A 20,542-nucleotide genomic window follows, 5' to 3' on the forward strand; every position below is an offset into this window, starting at 1 on the left:
ATCAATACACTGTCAAGTGGTTCAGAAACATTCATGAGAGCTCCTTGTAGTATTTTGGCAACTTTTGTATCTATTGAAAATTTTATTAAAATAAAAGCTTTCAAAAGTAAATCAGATGCCACTCCTCTGCTCAACATCTCCTAATAGAACATAGGTCCACGCAGACTATGTGAATGTTCATAGCCACTTTATTCATTTTCAAAGAGCCCAAACAACCATCCACTGGCAGAGCCAACTGCTGGTACATGCAAGAGAACCTCAAAAGCATTCCAGACAGGGCACAACATAGGGACAGAAAGCCATAGCGGTTGCCTCGGGTTGGGGAATGGGGGAAAGACTGACTACACAGGGAAGCTTTGCAGAATGATGGAATACTCTACATCATGATTATTATTGCACGACTGTACGCTTGCCAGAACTCATCAATGTGAACATATACAATGGGTGAACTTTATTGTATGCAAATAACTCAATTTAAAAAATCATCTAATAATCACATTTCAGAGAGTATAAACAAGTCCATAAAAGGCTTACAAAATCCTTTTCCTGTCCTCACCATCTCTGCCACTCACCACACAACCTACTTCCTCTCAACCAGCCACTCACATCTGTGAACATCTGCAGATTTAACATCAAGGAGCCAGTCTGTGAACATCTTCTGTTCAGACCAGCTAAGGACAGCCAGTGTAAGCAGTTAGAAAATTTAGTAGCAATTGGCACTGCTGGCACACCCAGGAGCATGGTCCTTCGCCCAGTAATTAATTCACTGTCAAATTTTAGAGAAGTACAAAAACTTGACAACTAGGTTAAAAATGTTATTCTTGAGTCAGACTCTCAATGTGACAGTCTTAGGAACACAAATTATTTTGCTTCTTATTCCGTATGTATGCACAAGAGTAGTGTGATAATCTACATAAGATAATCTACATAAGTCTTTTCATAAGTATACAATAAAAGTTCTAAGTGATAAAGTTTTGATCAAGGAAATATTAAAATAGGAATATAAAAAAATGATCAGTCACTTTAATATGTACTATCCATGCAAAACACTGTCCACTTCTATAAGGACAGCCATGCTTTTACGAGCACAAGCCTGAATCAGTAACCTGAGGTATAAATCAAATGCTAAAGAAAATATTTAAACATCAGTGTTTGAAAACTACAAAAAGATAGCAAAATCAGGACTGGCTACTCTTTTTCAGTCAGTTTATTAGTCTTAAAAAAGATTGTAGATTGCAAATCTTTCCCTCGGATGTCTTTCAATAAAGAGCTTCGCTACTAACCATGCAAGTATCTCTTGGAAACAACCTGCCTCAAGGGGGTAAGAGCATAGAATGTGATGTTTACAGACAGCCTTCCTTCGCCCGTTTTCCCAGAAAACAGGAAGTAGTCCTGAATGGCCTTGATTCAATTAAACACTGAAGGAAAAAATTTGTGAAATGCCCACTACCAGCAAAATACTATGCTCATTTATTTGCAGAATATGAAGATCAAATTTACCCTGCCCAGGTCTCATTTTCTTCTAACATGCAGGACGATCACTTTTACCATTAACAGAAGACATTAAAAAGAAAAAAAAGGGCACTGCAGCATGGCAGTTTAAACACATAAAAAATAACATTAAGAAAAATCTAATCAAGGCCTTGATCTAATTCTCTTCTGCTTTTATTAAAATGGTTCAGTTTCTCTACATTAGCTGCTTCAAAGTAATACTAGAAAATCATCCTGCTGCATTTTATTTAGCTTAACATGTGTTCTAGACTAGCATAAGTATTTGATGATAGAACAGTGAGTCAATAAATGAAGTACTATGCATAGAATACGAATAAAAGTTTATTGTACAAAATTAAGGCCTTCACATTTCATAGTTCACTAAGGCTAAAGAAAGACAAGGAAATTTTTAAAAACCTACATAAAAATTTCACTTTCACTTCCTCCTACCCCCAACTATTAAAATCACCTGACCAAATTTTATCAAAACAAATGCTATAAATAACATCGAGTCCTTTAGAGACAACTATGCCAGACGTTATTTCTTGGCGTAGGTGATCTTCATGGCATGGGATGGTGTGATCTTAAATCCCTGTAAAGCATCCCTGGCGGCTCCAGCCTGCCCGTCATTTTCAAATTCAACAAACGCAATGTCATGCCTCCCAGGTACCAAACGTACTTCCTTGAAACCAGGGAACCTATGAAGGAAAACAATTTATACATAGGTAAATAATTTATATATATGTAAATACATAAATGTCTATTCTGTGTTTAAATTTATTAAGCAACTTCCTGAAAAGTATCATATCCTACTAAGAATACTGGGTAAGATAAAAGAGCCTAAAACATACTTAATACCATTACAATTAAAATATAATTAACAACATAAAAGAATTGTAGGACTCATGTAAGTTAATTGTATTTTTGTCACTATATCAAAGCTTTGTTTTCTATTTATTCATAAGTTAGAATAATTGAAACATCAGAAATAATTTAGGCCTTGGCTGGCTGGCTCAGTGATAGAGCATCAGCCCAGCATGTGGATGTACCAGGTTCAGTTCCCAATCCGGGCACATGGGAGAAGCACCCCCCATCTGCTTCTCCACCCCTTCCCCTTCTCTGTCTCCTCCCCCTCCCACAGCCATGGCTCGATTGGTTCAAGTGCACTGGCCCGGGCGCTGAGGATGGCGCTGTGGAGCCTCCGCCTCAGATGCGAAAAACAGCTTGGTTGAAAGCATCAGCCCCAGATGGGGGTTGCCAGGTGGACCCCAGGCAAGGTGTATGCGGGAGTATGTCTCTCTATTTCCTCTCCTCTCACTTGGAAAAGAATATAGTAGTACCTTGAGATACAAATTTAATTCATTCTGTAACCGAGCTCGTAAGTCAGTCAACTCGTATATCAAACTGCCGATACTGGACCCCTGCACCAATGCGCCAACTAGCAGCAGCTTTCCGAATCTCGACTCGTATCTTGGAATTTCACTCGGATCTCAAACAAAAATACGGACCGAGTCGCAGCTTGTATCTTAAAAAAAATTCGTATGTTGGTCTGTTCATATCTCAAGGTACCACTGTATAAGTAAATAAAAATTAAAAAAAATAATAATTTAGCTTTTTATTTGTTAAATCTGCAGAATAACTACAATTTATCATCAACACCAGAGCAAATCAATGACCCTTTAAGAAGTTACTGCTGTGTGAGACACAGAAGGAGGAGGCTCATGGAAGGGCTATCTCTCAGGATTCTGGAAGACAGACATTGTAATAAAAAAAAACAACTTACTGATTAAACAGCATAGATAACATCATCTCATTAGTCTCTTCTGGTAAATTATTAAGGAATAAAATATAGTTTGGAGGGTAATCAGGGACCTGTTAAAAAGAAAAAAGGCAAAGTTAGCTTGTAGGTATAAAAAGTACTGCAAACCACTCGGCTCTTACGTAAAAACTTGACAGGTACACTGTACAGTGTATTAAAGCTTAGGAAATCTTACTGCACCCAACACTAAAGCTGAAAACCAACAATACCACAGAAATAAATATAAATATAACAGTAACTACGCAAAGCAGGCATTCATACCACCTAACACAAATTTGGCAAATCATAAATCTTATCAGTTTTTAAGTATTTAACAATATTTTTTTAATATTTAAGTTTTCAGCATCTGGAAGTCAGTTGTGATTGGAGAATTTTGTCACCTGGATTAATAATTAAAGATCCTAACAAAACTAGAGAAGGCAGCAATGTCATCACCCCCTCAGCAAGTAACCCAGGCAAAGCAGACATTCAATTCCCTGCATTACCTCCCAGCATTTAAGACAATTAACCACCACTACTTGGTGGCTTCTAATGTTTTTTGCAAGTAAATTAGATATTCAACATCAAGTTACAAGTAGAAACAAGCGGTTATTAGATGGTAAACTATATATTTGATACCCCACCATGAGGTTATGGAGAACTACAGGGTGATCATCCTGTACATAAGAAAAAGTTTCTGTCTTTAGGCTAATTTCATGGGGAAAAAGAAAGTGAAGTTTAAAAACATATCTTGAGGTTTAGCGAATTCAGTGCTATTATTTCTAAACTGGACTATACCTGTTAACAGAGTTCAAAGGAGGAAAGTAGGTAATATAAGAAAATGCTAATAACTTAAATTCAGAGCAGCAAGGAATTCTCTAAGACTCTTGCAACCTAGGGGGGCAGGAGGAAACCACAAGCACAGGACTGAGGCCTTCTCCCTCAGGCCGTTAGCAAGATCTGGGATGGAGTTAGTAAGACGTCCACATACGGAGACTTAAATATATTTGTGCTGGGAAGAAAGAACAAGGGGAAATGGAAACCAACTTTGTGTGAGTCTGTTAGAAAAGATGGTTTAGTCCTTCAGCTCCCTGAAATGCAAACGAGCCATCGCCTGGCCAGTTCCCTCCAGAGAGAGCAAGCGAGTGTCTGTAAAGCCCTCTGTGTGTACTGTGGGGAAAACAAGAACGCCTGCTCCCAGCCCTCAGTTTAAAATCTGTCATTCTGATTTCCTCACTGAGTCACTAGGTAAAGAACGGAATAAAGTCAGGTTTGCTTTTCTCCCTCTTAAAGGAAATTAAAATGTTCTGAGTTTCTACATTAAAGTATCATATAATTTAATGTTATATCTTACAGATGGAATTATTTTCAGTGTTTGGAGACATGCAGGTTGTTGTATACTATTGCAAATGTTTATTATATAAAGTTTTATTTTAAAGCACCACATGAAAAAACTACTACCTGAGGATTTGGTGTTGCATTTCCTTGGGTATTAGCTGAATTTGGTACTCCCTAAACAAAACAAAAGAGAAACAGTTAAAATTTTCAATCTCTCTAATAAAAAACATGTTTATATTTATAATCACTACATAAAATAACACTAAACATATTTCTTATTCCATTTAATTTTACTTACAAATTTACATCTTAGCTCTGACTCAAACATTCATTTATTTAGCTTGTCCAGTATTTTTGAAAGGTCTAGCCCTAAATTTTAAAGAATGTCATAAACTTTAACCTCTGTCTTAAAATCATGAAGAAATTCACAGGAGAAAAACCAGGGAGCAGTTTTTCTTACCTTTTTTCTTTTATCAATTAGACAAAAGTCAAGCATTATACTTAGTGAAACTAATTTCTAATCACGTTTAATCTAAAAGTTAACTACTTCAGGATAATTTCACTTTTATCTGGTATTTTGTATAAAATTTTGAATTCCTAAATTATTCCAAGAAAGCAGCTTTAAGTGGAGTATTCGTAATTAAAGATAATATCCACAGTACTATTTACAGGTAGTGGAACTTGAGAAATAAGCCAAAAGATACATTCTGTGAATGATGACCTAAATATCATACAAATACAAATAAAATTGTCAAATATAAATTTGCATATGGAAAGGCTAACCTTTAAATTTGTGGTTTAAACATAAATATCAGAGCTTTAAAATTCAACCAGTCCAACTTCTTAAAAATCCACCTTTTAACGCACACGTGCACACATATGCCTCAAAGACCATCCCTCAAGGGGAAGGCAGACATCTCTATTAAATTTTTAACACCAAAAAAAATGAACTTTTGTCTATCTTACCTGACCAGGCTTTTTATTAGCAGTCATTGCTGCCTGTTCCACAGTTTTAGCTTTTTTCTTTTCTTTTTTCTTTTCTTTGTCAGCAAAGGTGCCACGCATTTTAGATATTATATCAGAATCTGTTTTTGCATACTGGATTCGCTGTTTAATTATTTGAATAAAAGTTAGTTTTCATTATGCTAAAGGCTGTTTTCCCTAATCATTAATATTTCAAATTTCATTATCCAAAAACACTAGAAGATAATTTTAACCCCATCCCTAAAGGAAACCTGTCAAATATACTGAGTGCCAAATGAAAATAAATTGTGGCATATATTCACAATTTACACAAAGTTAGATTCACTTGAGCTTATTAGAAAAGAAAAAACAGGCCCTGGCCGGTTGGCTCAGCGGTAGAGCGTCGGCCTAGCGTGCGGAGGACCCGGGTTCGATTCCCGGCCAGGGCACATAGGAGAGGCGCCCATTTGCTTCTCCACCCCTCCGCCGCGCCTTCCTCTCTGTCTCTCTCTTCCCCTCCCGCAGCCAGGCTCCATTGGAGCAAAGATGGCCCGGGCGCTGGGGATGGCTCTGTGGCCTCTGCCCCAGGCGCTAGAGTGGCTCTGGTCGCAATATGGTGACGCCCAGGATGGTTGCAACATGGCGACGCCCAGGATGGGCAGAGTATCGCCCCCTGGTGGGCAGAGCGGCGCCCCATGGTGGGCGTGCCGGGTGGATCCCGGTCGGGCGCATGCGGGAGTCTGTCTGACTGTCTCTCCCTGTTTCCAGCTTCAGAAAAGAAAAATGAAAAAAAAAAAAAAAAAAAAAAAAAAAGAAAAGAAAAAACATAGATCTTCATGAGAAAAATATGACTGTGAAATACCAGTACCACTGCCTCTCTCCATTTAATAAAAGAATAGAGAAAACTGCATTGGAAAGTTGCCTGTCCCTTAACAGGAACTCTCAGTAGAAGGGTCAAGATGTGTCAATTAGCTGTGAAATGTGTCATTCGGAATTTGTTACATCCAAAGTTAAAGAACCAAAGAAAGAGAGGAATGACTTTCTTTTCAATTTGATTATTCTTAAATAAAATGACTAGTAGTGGTATCAACTTAAACTTAACATGCTTTGAAGGAAACAAAAGGATGGCATCCCAGCCTGTGTAAGCAGGCCACCGTTTATTCTTACTGGGCCCCAGCCCACAGGAACTGTAGCACAGGTGAAGAACAGGCAAGCGCTAAAAAGCATGGGTGTAGGACAGCATTTCACAAACTACTCCGCATTCCAATTACCAAGAGAGCTAGAAGAAGTGCAGAGCCCGCCAGGAAGTCTGGGTACGGTCGAGACTGCACTCCTAACAAGTACAAAGTGGATGGTGACCTACTGGTACGGGTACCACACTCTGAGTAGTATTTAGGTCCTTGTCTGAAGCTTTATCACAGAGCTGAGGTCAACACAATCACTATCCTAAGACGCCTGCTACGGGTAAAACTGTTACCTAAGGTGCACAGACCGCAAGCCCCGCTACAAGGAAGCATTTCTCCCCGGGAGCCCACAGACCGTCTCTGAGCAGATCAAAGCACAAGTCAAAACACACAACAAATTACTGTTCAAAACTGTCCTGTACAGCAAGAATTCAATCTCAATCTGAAGAGAACAAGTGACATTTTAAAGTAGTGTGGGTCTGAAAGCAAGAAGTCTGTCAAAACCAACAGCATTTCCTTTTCTCCCCATTCACTCAGCTAGAGATGAGCGTTGTGGGGAAGCGGGCAGGGAACAGGGCAGGGAACAGGCCCCGACCACAGAGCACCTGGCGTTCTCCCGCTGGTCCGGGCTGCTGCGCCAGACAGCTGCAGGTGTCCTTATCCCTGCAAGCAGCCCTGTGGGGCTCAGCAGTCACATCTAACCAAAGGAGGGCCGACAGCTTAGACTGACTCCACCAACTTCAGTCCAGTGATTCCATCCCCACACCCCTCCTTGTGTCTTCTGTCTTCCCTGACCCAAATGATCTCCATTGTCTGTCCTTTTGATAATTACCTGTGACAATCTCTGCCATCACTCTTAGCTGACTGCTCTAGACCAGGAGTTCTCACTCAGAAGTGATTTTGTCCACCAGGGGACAGTTGGCATTGTTAACTAGGGACAGTGTTGGTTGTCATGAAAATGGCCCATAGGGGGCTGAGGTCAGGGATGCTGTCAAACGCTTCACAATTAACAAAACAGCCCTCGCCTGACTGGGCAGTGGTGCAGTGGATAGAGCGTCAGCCTAGGATGCAGAGGACCCAGGTTTAAAACCCCGAGGTCGCCTGTTTGAGCGCAGGCTAATCTGGCTTGCGCATGGGGTTGCTGACTTGAGCGTGGGATCACAGACATGGCCCCATGGACGCTGGCTTGAACCCAAAGGTCGCTGCCTTGAAACCCAAGGTCACTTACTGGCTTGAGCAAGGGGTCACTGGCTCAGCTAGAGTCACCTGGTCAAGGCACATCTGAGAAAGCAATCAATGAACAACTAAGGAGCTACAACAAAGAATTGATGCTTCTCATCTCTCTCCCTTCCTGTCTATCTGTCCCTATCTGTCCCTCTCTCTGTCTCTATAACTAAAACAAACATAAAAAACCCCAGCCCTCCACAATAAAAAAAATTATTCAGTTCAAAATGTCAAAGTGCCAGTGTTGAAAACCCTGGTCTAGAATAATATGGATAAAGGATAAAAGTCCACCCACAGCTTTGACAAGGGGCAAAATTTGCATTTAAGTCAAAGGTTTCATTACAGAAGTCATTAGGATGATTCTACTTTATTAAGGTATTTTTAACATTAATGGATCAAATGTCATTGACTCACAGAGAATAATTTTGTTCTGAGTTCCAAGTTATAGCAAATTTTGTTCACTTCTGACTGGTATGTTAGAGTTAAAACAGAAGAGTAACTGGAATACCTAACCAAGTACAAACAAGATGGTTCAAAGAACATGCTCCCTCTTCCAGGATGCTGAAGATTTGGCAGAATGTGCTACCTTCCCGAAGGCAAAAACGGACATCCTAAAATACCTTTCATGTAAGATCAGTCTGTGGACTCTTCCCATGGCTTTAAACTACCGGTAACTAGTTGGCAAGATGAACTGGTGCCCAACACAGCGAACAATGTCCAGCTTTCCTGTATGTGAGCAGCAAGCACATGCAAACCTGCCATCTCAACTCAGCAAGACAGGCCTGAAAATCCTCCCGAAGGAAAAAAACTGCCCCTTCACATGAATGTAACTTTAGATCTAAACTAAAATCTAACCTATAATCCTGCCCACTGAGATCTCAATTATGCCATTTCTTCATACTACTGAGATAAGCTGGTTTCAGGAAATGCCCATGTACTGAAAATGAGTTTTCTGGGATGGACCTTTCCTCATGAACTGCGTCCAGTTAGGTGGGAAGTGACGGGAAAAAGGAGAGCTGCACAGAGGATGAGGAGAAAACTTTCTCTAGTAACTCACAAGAAAAGCCATTCCTGAATTAAGTATGTACTGTGGTATAGATCTACAAACCACTGACCAAAGCCAACACTGACTGATTTTGCCAATGAGGCTTTCAGGAAACAAAGTCACACCCATTCGTTTGCATACTATCTAGGCAGCTTTTCCTGCTATACAGACAGGTAAGTAGCTGGCTCATAAAGCCTCAAGTATCCACTACCTGGCCCTTTACAGATAGGGGCTAACTCCTACTCCAGGAAAAGAACAATCACAATACTGTTAGTTAACTTTCAAGTCCTGATGCTGCCACTGATTATAAGTATAACATAGGCACGCAACTAACCATTCCGTGCCCAATTCTGTAAACTAAAGAATTAGATCACAGGTCTGCATTACAGCCCTTGGCCTGTTTTTGTATGGCCTATGAACTTCAGGACATTAAAAAATTTTAAAGAATTACTTAAAAAAAAAAACTCTCACACACAAAATATGCAACAGTAACTCTAGGTGGCCCACAAAGCCTAAAATATTTATTAGCTGGTCTTTAGAGTTTTGCTGACCTCTGAATTAGACCACTAACAGAGAACCAGAACGAGGACCTGGGTCCTGGAAATGATTGCTTCCGCTCTTCCCCCAACTTCCCTTCCCCTCACGCTCCAGTTCCGTAGAAAAGCACTTTGGAGCCCACACCTGAAGTGCTATGTACTCACTCCAAGTGAACTGCTGGTTTACACTCTGCCTCTACCTTGATCCAATCCTCCACCACTGCTGACATACACCTCGGGCCTGCTGGTGTTCCCTACTTTCCTTCTAAACGTGAATCTCATTATGTCACTGCTGACCTTAAAACTTCCCATGCATAACTATTTAATTTTCATTTATTAGTAAAACCTATGAATGTAAGTCTATGTATTTTCTTTAGCTCATTGCTTTATCTAGAGTGCATAGCTCCTGATATGTAGTATTTCACTATGGTGATTTTTGAAACTTTCTAAATCAAACAGATTAGATTTCCTCTTTGACCCATGGTTTTATTTTGTGTTGTTTTACAAGTTTATGAACAGTGGCTTCCTTTTCATCTTCTAATTAATTATTAATTTAGAATTCTTTCAAGATTAGAATATTGCCTATACTGTCACTATTTTTTAAAATATTCTACATCTCAATCTGTTTTGTTTGTCCATATGAACTACAAATTAAGTAAATTATAAACTCTACTACTGTTTCTATAAAAATAAATAAAAATAAACCCAAACTCCCCGACACATAATTAAAAGCAGAAAGCAACAGCTATACCTTCAAGTGTATATTTACAAATATACTATACCATTAACAGAAATTATAAGATTAACAATACTAAGATCAACTTACCATTGGTTTACCATAAAATGGAAATCCTTGTAACTGTCTCAAGGCATTTGTGGACGAGCCCAGTTCTTTAAATATAACAAAGGCTTGTCCCCTCATCTTCATGGTCTTTAAAGCCACAATATCTACCACGTGCCCAAACTGAGAGAACAGGGCATACAGGGATCTCTTCAATTCTGTGTAAAATTAGACGGGAAACAACTTATTTGGGAATGAAACAATGACAAAGATCTTCATAACATGACACTGCATTACCTGCTGCCCCCATCATTCACTTCTTCATTTACATAAAGTTACACGTTTTAATAACGTCATACTATTTCCTTTGGCTCACTGATTTAAAGTTATTTGAAACCATTTATTTATAAACAAAAACAGATTCAATAATTTTTCAGCCCTTACATTTTTATTTTTAAGAAGTCTTAAAATCCTTACCCTTAATAAGGATAAATTTCAGGCACTGAGAAAAAAAATGGCTAGATGAGAAATTTTGAAGTAGTACAATTTTTAAGACGGTAATAATTTTTTTATTTTAGTTTTTTTTATTTTTATTATTAATTTTAATGGGGTCACATTGATAAATCAGGGTACATAGTTTCAGAGAAAACATCTCCAGGTTCTTTTGACATTTGATTATGTTGCATACCCATCACTCAAAGTCAAATTGTCTTCCGTCACCTTCTATCTGGTTTTCTTTGCGCCCCTCCCCTCCCCCCACCATCTCCCTTTCCTTCCTCCCCAAGATGGTAATAATTTAACACACGTTGATTGTGAACAAATCTTTTTGAAAAGCACTTACCTTCTTTTTTAATTTTGTCATTCATATTGTTGATGTAAATTGTATGGTTTGGTCTGATATCCATCTTTTGGGTTAAACTGTTCAAATAGCCTAAAAAGACAGTAAATATTCTATAAGGGGAGATTAATTCATACACTACTATGATATTAGGACACAAAACACAAGGGTTATTAACTTTTCAGTTCGATTTCAATCCCAACTGTCAGAAATATCAGTTTGACAGTAGTCTTTAAGGGCTCCCCAACTCTTGTCAGTCCTCTTTTTTAAACAAAAGGAGACCAAAACTTGATGGCCCACTGGTATTACCCAGATTTTTAACATTACTTATTCAATACATTTATTTTTATACTTATCTTTCACTTATGACAAGTGACTGTTTCTCCATCTGCCTAATAACTTTTCTTTCTAATTTAAAACCTAAGATTTGAAAATGGAAAAAAAAAAACTAGCAAATGTACATCCAGTAAGAATTGACAGAAAATTAATGAAGTTTGCCAAGAACTACTCCATAAGTACACTTACAAAGAACTTTTGTATCTATTATTTAATGTATACACCATCACTAAATGTCGTAACTCCAAAGTTATTTCTTGCCAATTTGAAGGAATGGAGCTCAGAGACAGCAATACTGCGTGATGGTTAAGAGCTCAGATTCTAGCACCAGCCAGATCCGAATTCAAACCCAGTCTGTGCTTCTTAGTAGCTGTTTGACTGGGGGGCAAGGTCCTTAATCTCTCAGGCCCACACCCGTAAGACAGGGATGGTGGGAACAGCATTTAGCCAGTAGAACTCCGAAGACTAAATGAGGTAAGTTTCAGCACAGTTCCTGCCTGGGCTGTCATTGTCATCGCTTAAAGTAGCTGTTACTAAAGGTTAAGGGACTTGCCAAGGTCATAGAGCTGATAAGCAGCAGGTCTGGGAATTCTGCCCCTGTCTTCTGGTCTCTTGCACTTTTCATTCACACTCGTCGCACTATTTCATTTTTTACAGTTTAGTTGCAAATTCTGCCTTACTTTATTTCCTAGGATATCCCACATATTCTTTGACTTCACAAACCTAGAACCTCACCCACTGTATGTGAAGAGCACAGGCTGACTGACAAGGGAAACAGGTGCTGTCCTGGGGCGAGTAACACGTGAACGGCAAGGCTGCTGGCACTTGCGACCCCTACACTGAGTGACACCTACACGGCTGAGGTCGTGAATATGAGAGCCACAGGGAAATGACTGAGAGGTCACACTGAAGGCAGAGAGATCAGAGAGGAGGCTCCTGCGAGGTTTCATGGTGACCTGGGCTAGTGCGGGGCACCCGGAGTCGCCTCCCAGTGCAAAAGGGAGTCTCTGGAAGGCACAGGAAAGCTCAGAGCGAGCTGTCAATTCACAAGAAAAGGAACATTATTAGCCTTTGCTTCGTATGCAGGAACCTTCCTCCTCCCCTGACACAGGTACACGTGCCCAAGCCACAGTCCGAAACCCAAGCCTCGGTCCGAAGCCCAAGGAAGCAGCCACGCGATCCCGGACCCGACCCGTCCGACTAAAGACCGGGTTCTTAAGTTTGGGGGTCTCGCCAGGCCAGGGCGGCAGCCCCATGCCTCCCTCGCCCGCTAGCCGAGCCTTCCGCGAACCCCGGGCCGGATACATGTCGTCCCCCCCAAAACCGCTTCACACACTCCCGGCTTCTACCGGGGAGTGCTGGGCCGAGCGACAACCGGCAGCCGGGAGAACCGAGAGATAACGAACTCAAACTCACCTGAACTCGGCGCGCTGTCCCGTAAGGACCAAGAGCCGGAAACGCAGTCAAAAACCGGAAGTAATGGTACCAGGCGCCTCAATCGAGCGCCGATCAGTCATGAAGCTGAGCACAGAATCGATCGATGCCCCGCTTCTGCACCCGGGGGTCTCTCTGCGCGTGCGCACCCCTGGATGGTCAGGAGAAAATGTGGGAAGAGGGAATTCGTTAAGAGACGCGTTTCCTGGGAACCCCGTGGATGAAACAAACTTGGAGCCGTGGAGTGAAAGGACGAGGGAGGGCAGTGACTCATTTTCCCCACCATGACTTTACATGGCCCACTTACATCTTTCCAAATCTATATGGTTTTACAGGGGCAGACCCCATGCCCACTACCAGGGCAGATGCTCTAGTTTCACCCTTATCTGGACTGTAGCTGCCCCAGTTTAACAGCACATTCAGTACCCCCACAAGTCTTCTCTGGTTCCTGGGACTCTGAGGGAACTCGCCAACACTCTACTGATGAAACTTGTACCCCAGCGGGGCAGCTCAGTTTGAGACCCCAAAGGAGAGTAGTTGATGTCTCTGTCTGGCTCTCTCACCTTAAAAGGCAATCACACTGGACACCTGTAAGATCATCAACCTAAACTCACTAAAAACCCATTAATGTTCTATCTTTTCCATCCTCCCATCTCCCCACAAAATGCCTAGATTGTTCTAGGGCAATATGAGAAGTTGGTGTTTAGGCTATGTTTGAATAGGGATCCCAAAACCTACAGGCATGCATTCATCAAATATATGTAAAACATCGTCTGAAAAGGTTGTTATGAGTCCAGGGGGATCTAATCTTGTTATTCCCTTTAACTACTCTCTCTGAGCCTCAATTTCCTCATATGAAAATTAGGGATCATAGTACTACCTTCCTTCTAGAGTTATTGTAAGGATTAAGTGCACTCAATGAAGCGATTAGACACAAAATAAATCGTTCATAAATGTTATTTCTAAATGCTTGGACATATGGATGAAGGGGCAAAATAGGTTGGTCATAAAAGCTGGGGATTTTTATTTTAAAAGATCACCTAAAGTTGCAATATCTTTAATGTAAGCTTCTGGAGGGCAAGGATTTTTGTCTTTTTTGTTCATTCAAATACACTCAGTAACTGGGAAAGTGGCTTATAATAAATTCAATCAATGAATGAAGCTTTATGGAAAAATTAGACAACACTAAAACAAATGTGATGTCTTTTGAAGATGCATATAAATGTAGGATATAATATTAAACAGTCAGAGAAAATTATTATTTTATTATATAGATATAAAAATTAGAAGAAATGTAAATATTTCTGTCTCAGTTAAGGAATTATGGAGACTATCCTTAATACATTAAAAAAATATAAACTAAATTTAAAATTTTTTGAATAACTAAGAACAGCAGCCCTGCACATTAATGTGGACATCTAAACAATTAATTCTGTTTGATGGGCGCAGTGGATAAAGTGTCGACCTGGAAATGCTGAGGTCGCCGGTTCGAAACCCTGGGCTTGCCTGGTCAAGGCACATATGGGAGTTGATGCTTCCAGCTCCTCCCCCCTGTCTCTCTCTCCTCTCTCTCTCTCTGTCTCTCTCTCTCCCTCTCTCTCTCCTCTCTAAAATGAATAAATTAAAAAATTAAAACAAAACAAAACAAAAAAATCTTAAAAAAATTCTGTTTGATGATAATGAGGATAGCTACACTATTTTTCTAAAAATAAGCTATAACCTCACTATATTATGCAAATAATTCTGGCCAAGAACACATCATAACTATTAAGAGAAGGTAAGGTGAGACTTTGCAAAGACTACATGGAAAGAAAAACTCACAGAAAGCACAGAGGTTTCGAGACAGACTACACATTGTGTTCTATTAACCACTAAAAAATGGCTAATGTACATTACACTGTGAGAAGGAACTCATCTAATGCCAACTCAGTGCCAATGATATACACGCTATTCCTCAGATTTTTCAAAACAGAACCAGTGCATCTTCCTGTCCTTGGGCAGTTGGTCTGGGCTTTCCAATGGCCTGTTAATGCTCTTCAACAGTTTCCTGAATGATTTTGAGAAACTTTAATTGAAAGCAAGACTGGAAAAGGAATAGAGGGGAGAGGGGAGATCTTCCTGGCCTTGTGAGATGCCTTGAATGCCCTGATTATATAACTATATTAAGAGCATTTTAAAATCTGAACTTTGGTCAGGTGGACTATAAAACAGCCATCATTCCATTATAATTAAATTCACCTCTTGAAGGTCAGATCAGGAATCAGATGTTTCCAAAACTCACCTGTTTTTTAAAAAGAAGAGAAAATCAAATAGATTTGCTAAGGGTTCTGTTCACTCCAGTCTCTCATATTTCAGTTAGGCAAAAATGATTTACTCTCCTGTGGAAAAGGTTTTTTGTTTGTTTGTTTGTTTGTTTTTTATAATTTAGTATGCAAATTGATAAGGAGTATGGCCCTCTTTTTTTTTTATTTTATTTTATTTATTCATTTTTTAGAGAAGACAGAGAGAGGGAGAGAGAGAGACAGAGAGAGAGAAGGGGGGAGGAGCTGGAAGCATGAACTCCCATATGTGCCTTGACCAGGCAAGCCCAGGGTTTCGAACCGGCGACCTCAGCATTTCCAGGTCGACACTTTATCCACTGCGCCACCACAGGTCAGGCGAAAAGGTTTTTTTTGTTGTTGTTGTTGTTTTTTAATAGAACTAAACCCAGAGGCAGCCCTATAACACTCTAGCCAAGTTTTCTGTGTGTCTATTGATGATGAAACTTATTTTAGAGGTGGCAGCAAAATTACTACGAACTGTTGGAAATAAAACCGTGTCAAGACATCTAAATTACTATATAAGCATGATAACTGAGGCAGCTCTCAGGGAGTTCGAATACACATATATTTTCCTACCTTATCTGCACCAGTTTTATGTTTCTCATTAAATGTTTTCAATATCTTGCTGCAGTATTTTTGAAACGTGGTCATGGTTAAAAGAAAAATGCATCATAAAACTGTGGTGGATAAATTTTGGGTTTTTAATGTGAGATAGAGCCACAGAATGTATAAAGATTTGTTGGTATTTTCTTTCTCTCTCCAAGTGCTGATTCCATTAAGAAATTTATGTAGAGTAAAATTATTTTCACAACAATCATTAAACAAATTTAGGCAGTATTGCTGAGCACCAAATCAGGTTTACCTTTTCCTAGCTGTTTGCGATCGTGTTGCTGAAACTTCCTGGAAAACGCTCCCAGCCCCACAATTACGGAAGGAAATCATTTTGTGCAGTTACTTTCATTTTGCTTCAGCCCTTCTGCTTTATTCTTTTTGGAAGTATTCTTGTTTCAGGAGGAAAAAAAAGCGACTATGACCTCGGATATGTACTATTGTGTTAATGTTAATAGTGGGGTGTCTTTCACACGCACAAGAATACCACCCTCTTCCCACAATAGGGGGAATCTGAGATAAGCTATGATAATGTGTGTACTCCATATGAAGTTTGGAAGCATTAGTTGGCCTTTGAAGACATGGTGACTAATCTAAAAATGTATGGGGGGGGTGGGGTCTGAACTTCTTACTGTTCAATATTATAATAAATTTGTAAGTTGTGCTTGGCATGGTGTCCCTCTGACCATTCCTGAAGTCCACCGAAGTAATATCATATGACTGCCATTCTCTTCAAAACTAGAAAAATAAGATGCTAGTGGCATGAGACCCATTTAACAGATTAAAATTATTAAGTACAGCAGATAAAATTATGCAGATAAAATTCTTAAGTACAACATGTTTTTGCCTCTTTGCTTCTTGTAGTCTTAAGGCTATGACAGTTTGAAAATCCAAATTTAAAAAAGGAAGCTTTTGAAAAATGCTGGTCCTCAGTTATGTAATTTCAAGCATTATATATCATTGATTCTATGAGCTTACCCCAGATATCTTAATTCAGTGCTTCTCAAATATTAATTTGCATGTAGATCACCTAGGAATTTTGTTGAAATCAAATTTTGATTTGGTAGAGCTTGGATATGGCCTGATAATCTGCATTTACAGCAAGTACCCAGGTGATGCTGATGCTGCTGGTCCCCCATTATATGTTGGGTAGCAAGACCCTAAGCATTTCATGTGTAAAAATGCCCAGTAGCTCTGCTGGTTGGCGCAGTGGAAGTGTTCGCCCAACATGTGGATGTCCTGGGTTTGATTCTCAGTCAGGGCATGCAGGAGGAGCGACCATTTGCCTCTCCATCTCCCCCTTCTCTCTCTCTCTCTCTCTCTCTCTCTCTCTCTTTCTCTCTTCCTCTCTTCTTCTCCCACAGCCATGGCTCCATTGGTTGAGTGCATTGGTCCCAGTTGCTGAGGATAGCTCCGTGGAGCCTCTGCCTCAGGTGCTAAAAATAGCTTGGTTGTGAGCAAGGCCCCAGATGGGGGTTGTTGGTAGATCCCTATTGGGGTGCATGTGGGAGTCTGTCTATTTCCCTGCCTCTCACTTGGAAAAGAAAAAAATGCCTGGTAGGTCATCAAGTATTGTACAATAGTTAGCTGCAGAGCCACAGAGCTCCTACCAGATGCAGAATACTATCTTCTTGTTGCAAACACAAGTCAACTATTTCTTTCAAAGGAGTTATTTAAAATTTTATTATATTTTAACTGCCTTCTACTGGGCATTTGGAAATCAATCTTAAATGAGAGTGAGAAAGTCTGTTCCCTCTGGACAAGAGATCACTTGATTGCTTGGGGGGGCCTGGGTCACCCTCTAATTAGTGGTAGTCATTACAGCTGTGCACAACTGTTCTGGTTCTTGTCTTCTGTCAGGCTCACAGAGGGCTTGCCCTTTCCCACACCCTCTGAAAATTGGCATGGTCAGGTAACGTGCTTTGGCTAATGAAGTGTAGGATACTAGACAAGCATCACTTCCAGACAGAAGTGTTAGGAACCCTGCACAATTTGCCCCATGCCTTTTTTTTCTTTGTGATCTTGGAAACATATTTGTAGAATGGAACCTCTGTCAAGTTTAGACCCCCAAGTAAGTACAATGATTAGAGAACACCTCTCCTACACATACATACACCAGTTCAGCTTGGTCGTGTAACATAAGCAAGAAATAATAAACTGAGGTTTAGGGGGTATTTGTTAATATGGCATGACCATCCTGATTTTATACATTGATTGAAACTACTTCTGAGAAATAATTCTTAGAAAGTTCAAAAGAGTTTTACATGAGCAGTTTCCATTACAGATGGTCTTTGCATGCATTAGAAGTTAGGTATCTGAGGTGACTCTTGCCTTTTAAAGGAAAAATCAATATGATCCATCTTTTGAGTGACCCTTATTGAGTCATTTAATCCCAGATTTATTGAGCACCTTTGTAAGATGAATATATAAGAAGTTATTTTGGGCCTAGCTGAAAGAACTCATTATTAGTAGCATTTTCACACACCTTCAGAGAAAGATTCTGAAAGAATAAAGAGTTGTTGTGCTCACATTCTACTTTTAGGGTGGTCAGAATCAGACATATATAAAACATTCAGGCAAGATTTAACATCATGAGACAGTTTGAATTCTTATCACAAAGAAGTTGAAAGAAAAAAAAAATGGAGCCTCTGGCTTGACATGTAAATTTGTTTGAACAAGACAACCCCGAAAATCATTTCTGTCTAGAGAATCCAAAACAATTATGTAAATGAAGCTGCTACTTTCTATTCTGTTTTATTTTTATTTAAGGTGAATGTGGGTCAGTTCAACTATTGTAAATTTCTCTAATAACCACTGGCGGAAATATCATCACATAGGTTAATGAGTTTATTAAAGAGGATGGTAAAAATAAGATCTAGTGCTTATCTCATTGACACTGAGCAGTCTGCCTTTTTTATTTTTTCGGTTTTAATATGAAGCTACTTTTTGACATTTAGTGTTACTAAATTACTTCAACTACTGAAAGATATTAATATAACTTATAATACATTTTGTCATTTCAGTAGAAGATTCTGAATAAGACTGGTCAGTTTAGTAACCTGAAAGAAATTAGTTCTAAGTTATTTCCTTGTGCCTGAAATTGCAAATGTCAGATTCCATTACAAACAGCTAAAACTGGAAGAATTCATCCCTGTCCATTCAATATAGGCGATCCTAGAAGTCTTTGTGCAGTGCTAAGCTTTAAATAGTTTAAAACTGTACTAGAACTCTGGTACACTCTTATCCTTATTGAACACCTACAACATAGCAAGACTTGTGCTAGCTACTAAAGATATGTAGTGAGCAGCATAGACAAGCTACCTGCCCTCATGGAGCTGCCAATCTTGGTGGTGTTAGACTGATAAGTAAATGTTTGTGAATAGCTGCTGTGGAGGTGTTCCCATTACTACTGCTGCAGAACAGACTATCCTAGAACTTAATGGTTTACAGCATAACTGTTTGATTGTGTCTCATGGACTTTATGGGTTAGAAATTCAATCCGAGTATGGCTGGGGGATTCTTCACTGAGTGGGACTCAGCTGGTGGATGGATCGGTCTAGAGCAGTGGTAGTCAACCTGGTCCCTACTGCCCACTTAGTGGGTGTTTCAGCTTTCATGGTGGGCAGTAGCAGAGCAACCAAAGTATAAATAAAAAGATAGATTTAACTATAATAAGTTGTTTTATAAAGATTTATTCTACCAAACAGCGAAAATCTGACATAAAGTACTTGGTAAGTAATTATTATTATATGCTTTAACTTGCTGTAACTCTGCTTTATAAATTTTATAAAATAAAGTTACTTCCCTACTTTATAAATCACCATTACTGTGGAACAGGTGGGCGGTTAGAAAATTTTACTACTAACAGTGATACAAAAGCGGGCGTTAGGTATAAAAAAGTTGACTACCCCTGATCTAGAGGGTCCAAACAGCTGCACTCCCATGTCTGGTGGTTAGGAGTGGCTAAGATACTGACCTCACATGAGACTATCAACTAGAACATTCATGCATGGGTTTTGCAGCCTGATGATCTCTGGGTAGTTGGATTTCTTACATAGGGGCCGGGTTCCTCAACACCAAGTGTCCCAAGAAAACTAAGTGGAAGTTTCATGACCCTTTTAGACTCAGCCTGGAAAGTCACATGACAAACATTTAGTAGTTTCTTATTGATTACAAGTAAGCCACAAGGCCAGCCTAGAGTCAAGGGTAAGCAAATTATATTCCATTTTCTTGATATGGGGATGACAAAGTCACGTTATAGAGAACAAAGATAAAGGAGATACTATTATGGCCTTATTTTTTATGGTAAAAAAAATTATATTTAGAATTAGCCAGCTGTATTCAGTTTAGATTATCCCAATAGTTTTGGTAACATTTAAAACATCATACACAATCAGGAGCCAGTTGAACATATACCAGCTTCTCTCCACTAGGCTGAATCAAGATGTTGGCCTTTGCCCCATCTACGTCAGTGTGAGCTGATTGTGCTGGCCTTGATATCCACAATGAACATAATTGTGTTATTGTTTTCTGTCATCTTCATGGCTGACTCACTGGTGGGGAACTTGATAATAGAATAGTATTCAAGCTTGTTTCTCCCAGGGGTGAACTTCCATAAATGTTTGGACTAATTTTGGAAACACA

At 39.6% G+C, this 20,542-nt stretch overlaps 1 protein-coding gene across 2 annotated transcripts; it reads right to left on the reverse strand.

Annotated features, from left to right (window-relative positions):
- Window positions 1–436: 436 nt before the first annotated feature.
- On the reverse strand, window positions 437–13,003 carry SNRPB2 (small nuclear ribonucleoprotein polypeptide B2). Of its 2 annotated transcripts, none has more exons than XM_066387100.1 (7): window positions 12,951–13,003; window positions 11,202–11,291; window positions 10,406–10,578; window positions 5,594–5,734; window positions 4,751–4,801; window positions 3,275–3,363; window positions 437–2,189 (listed from the first exon to the last, which is right to left on the reverse strand). In XM_066387100.1, exons 2-7 carry the CDS (start codon window positions 11,263–11,265, stop codon window positions 2,030–2,032), a joined length of 678 nt encoding a protein of 225 aa, XP_066243197.1. In that variant the 5' UTR covers window positions 11,266–11,291; window positions 12,951–13,003; the 3' UTR covers window positions 437–2,029. The 2 variants fall into 2 exon arrangements, with proteins under 2 accessions (XP_066243197.1, XP_066243198.1); XM_066387101.1 differs by lacking the exon at window positions 12,951–13,003 and adding an exon at window positions 12,884–12,902.
- Between the last annotated feature and the right edge of the window lie 7,539 nt (window positions 13,004–20,542).

Source organism: Saccopteryx leptura, chromosome 5, assembly GCF_036850995.1.
Source record: "Saccopteryx leptura isolate mSacLep1 chromosome 5, mSacLep1_pri_phased_curated, whole genome shotgun sequence".
Taxonomy (NCBI): Eukaryota; Metazoa; Chordata; class Mammalia; order Chiroptera; family Emballonuridae; genus Saccopteryx; species Saccopteryx leptura.

What these genes read in the sequence shown, in the direction of transcription:
- SNRPB2 (XM_066387100.1), bottom strand. Translation starts at nt 11,265, where the DNA reads ATGGATATCAGACCAAACCATACAATTTACATCAACAATATGAATGAC. An exon ending in TGACAAAATTAAAAAAGAAG is followed by an intron (nt 10,579 to 11,201) that starts GTAAGTGCTTTT and finishes AATTTTACACAG; the next exon opens with AATTGAAGAGATCCCTGTAT. An exon ending in ATGCAACACCAAATCCTCAG is followed by an intron (nt 3,364 to 4,750) that starts GTAGTAGTTTTT and finishes TCTTTTTAACAG; the next exon opens with GTCCCTGATTACCCTCCAAA.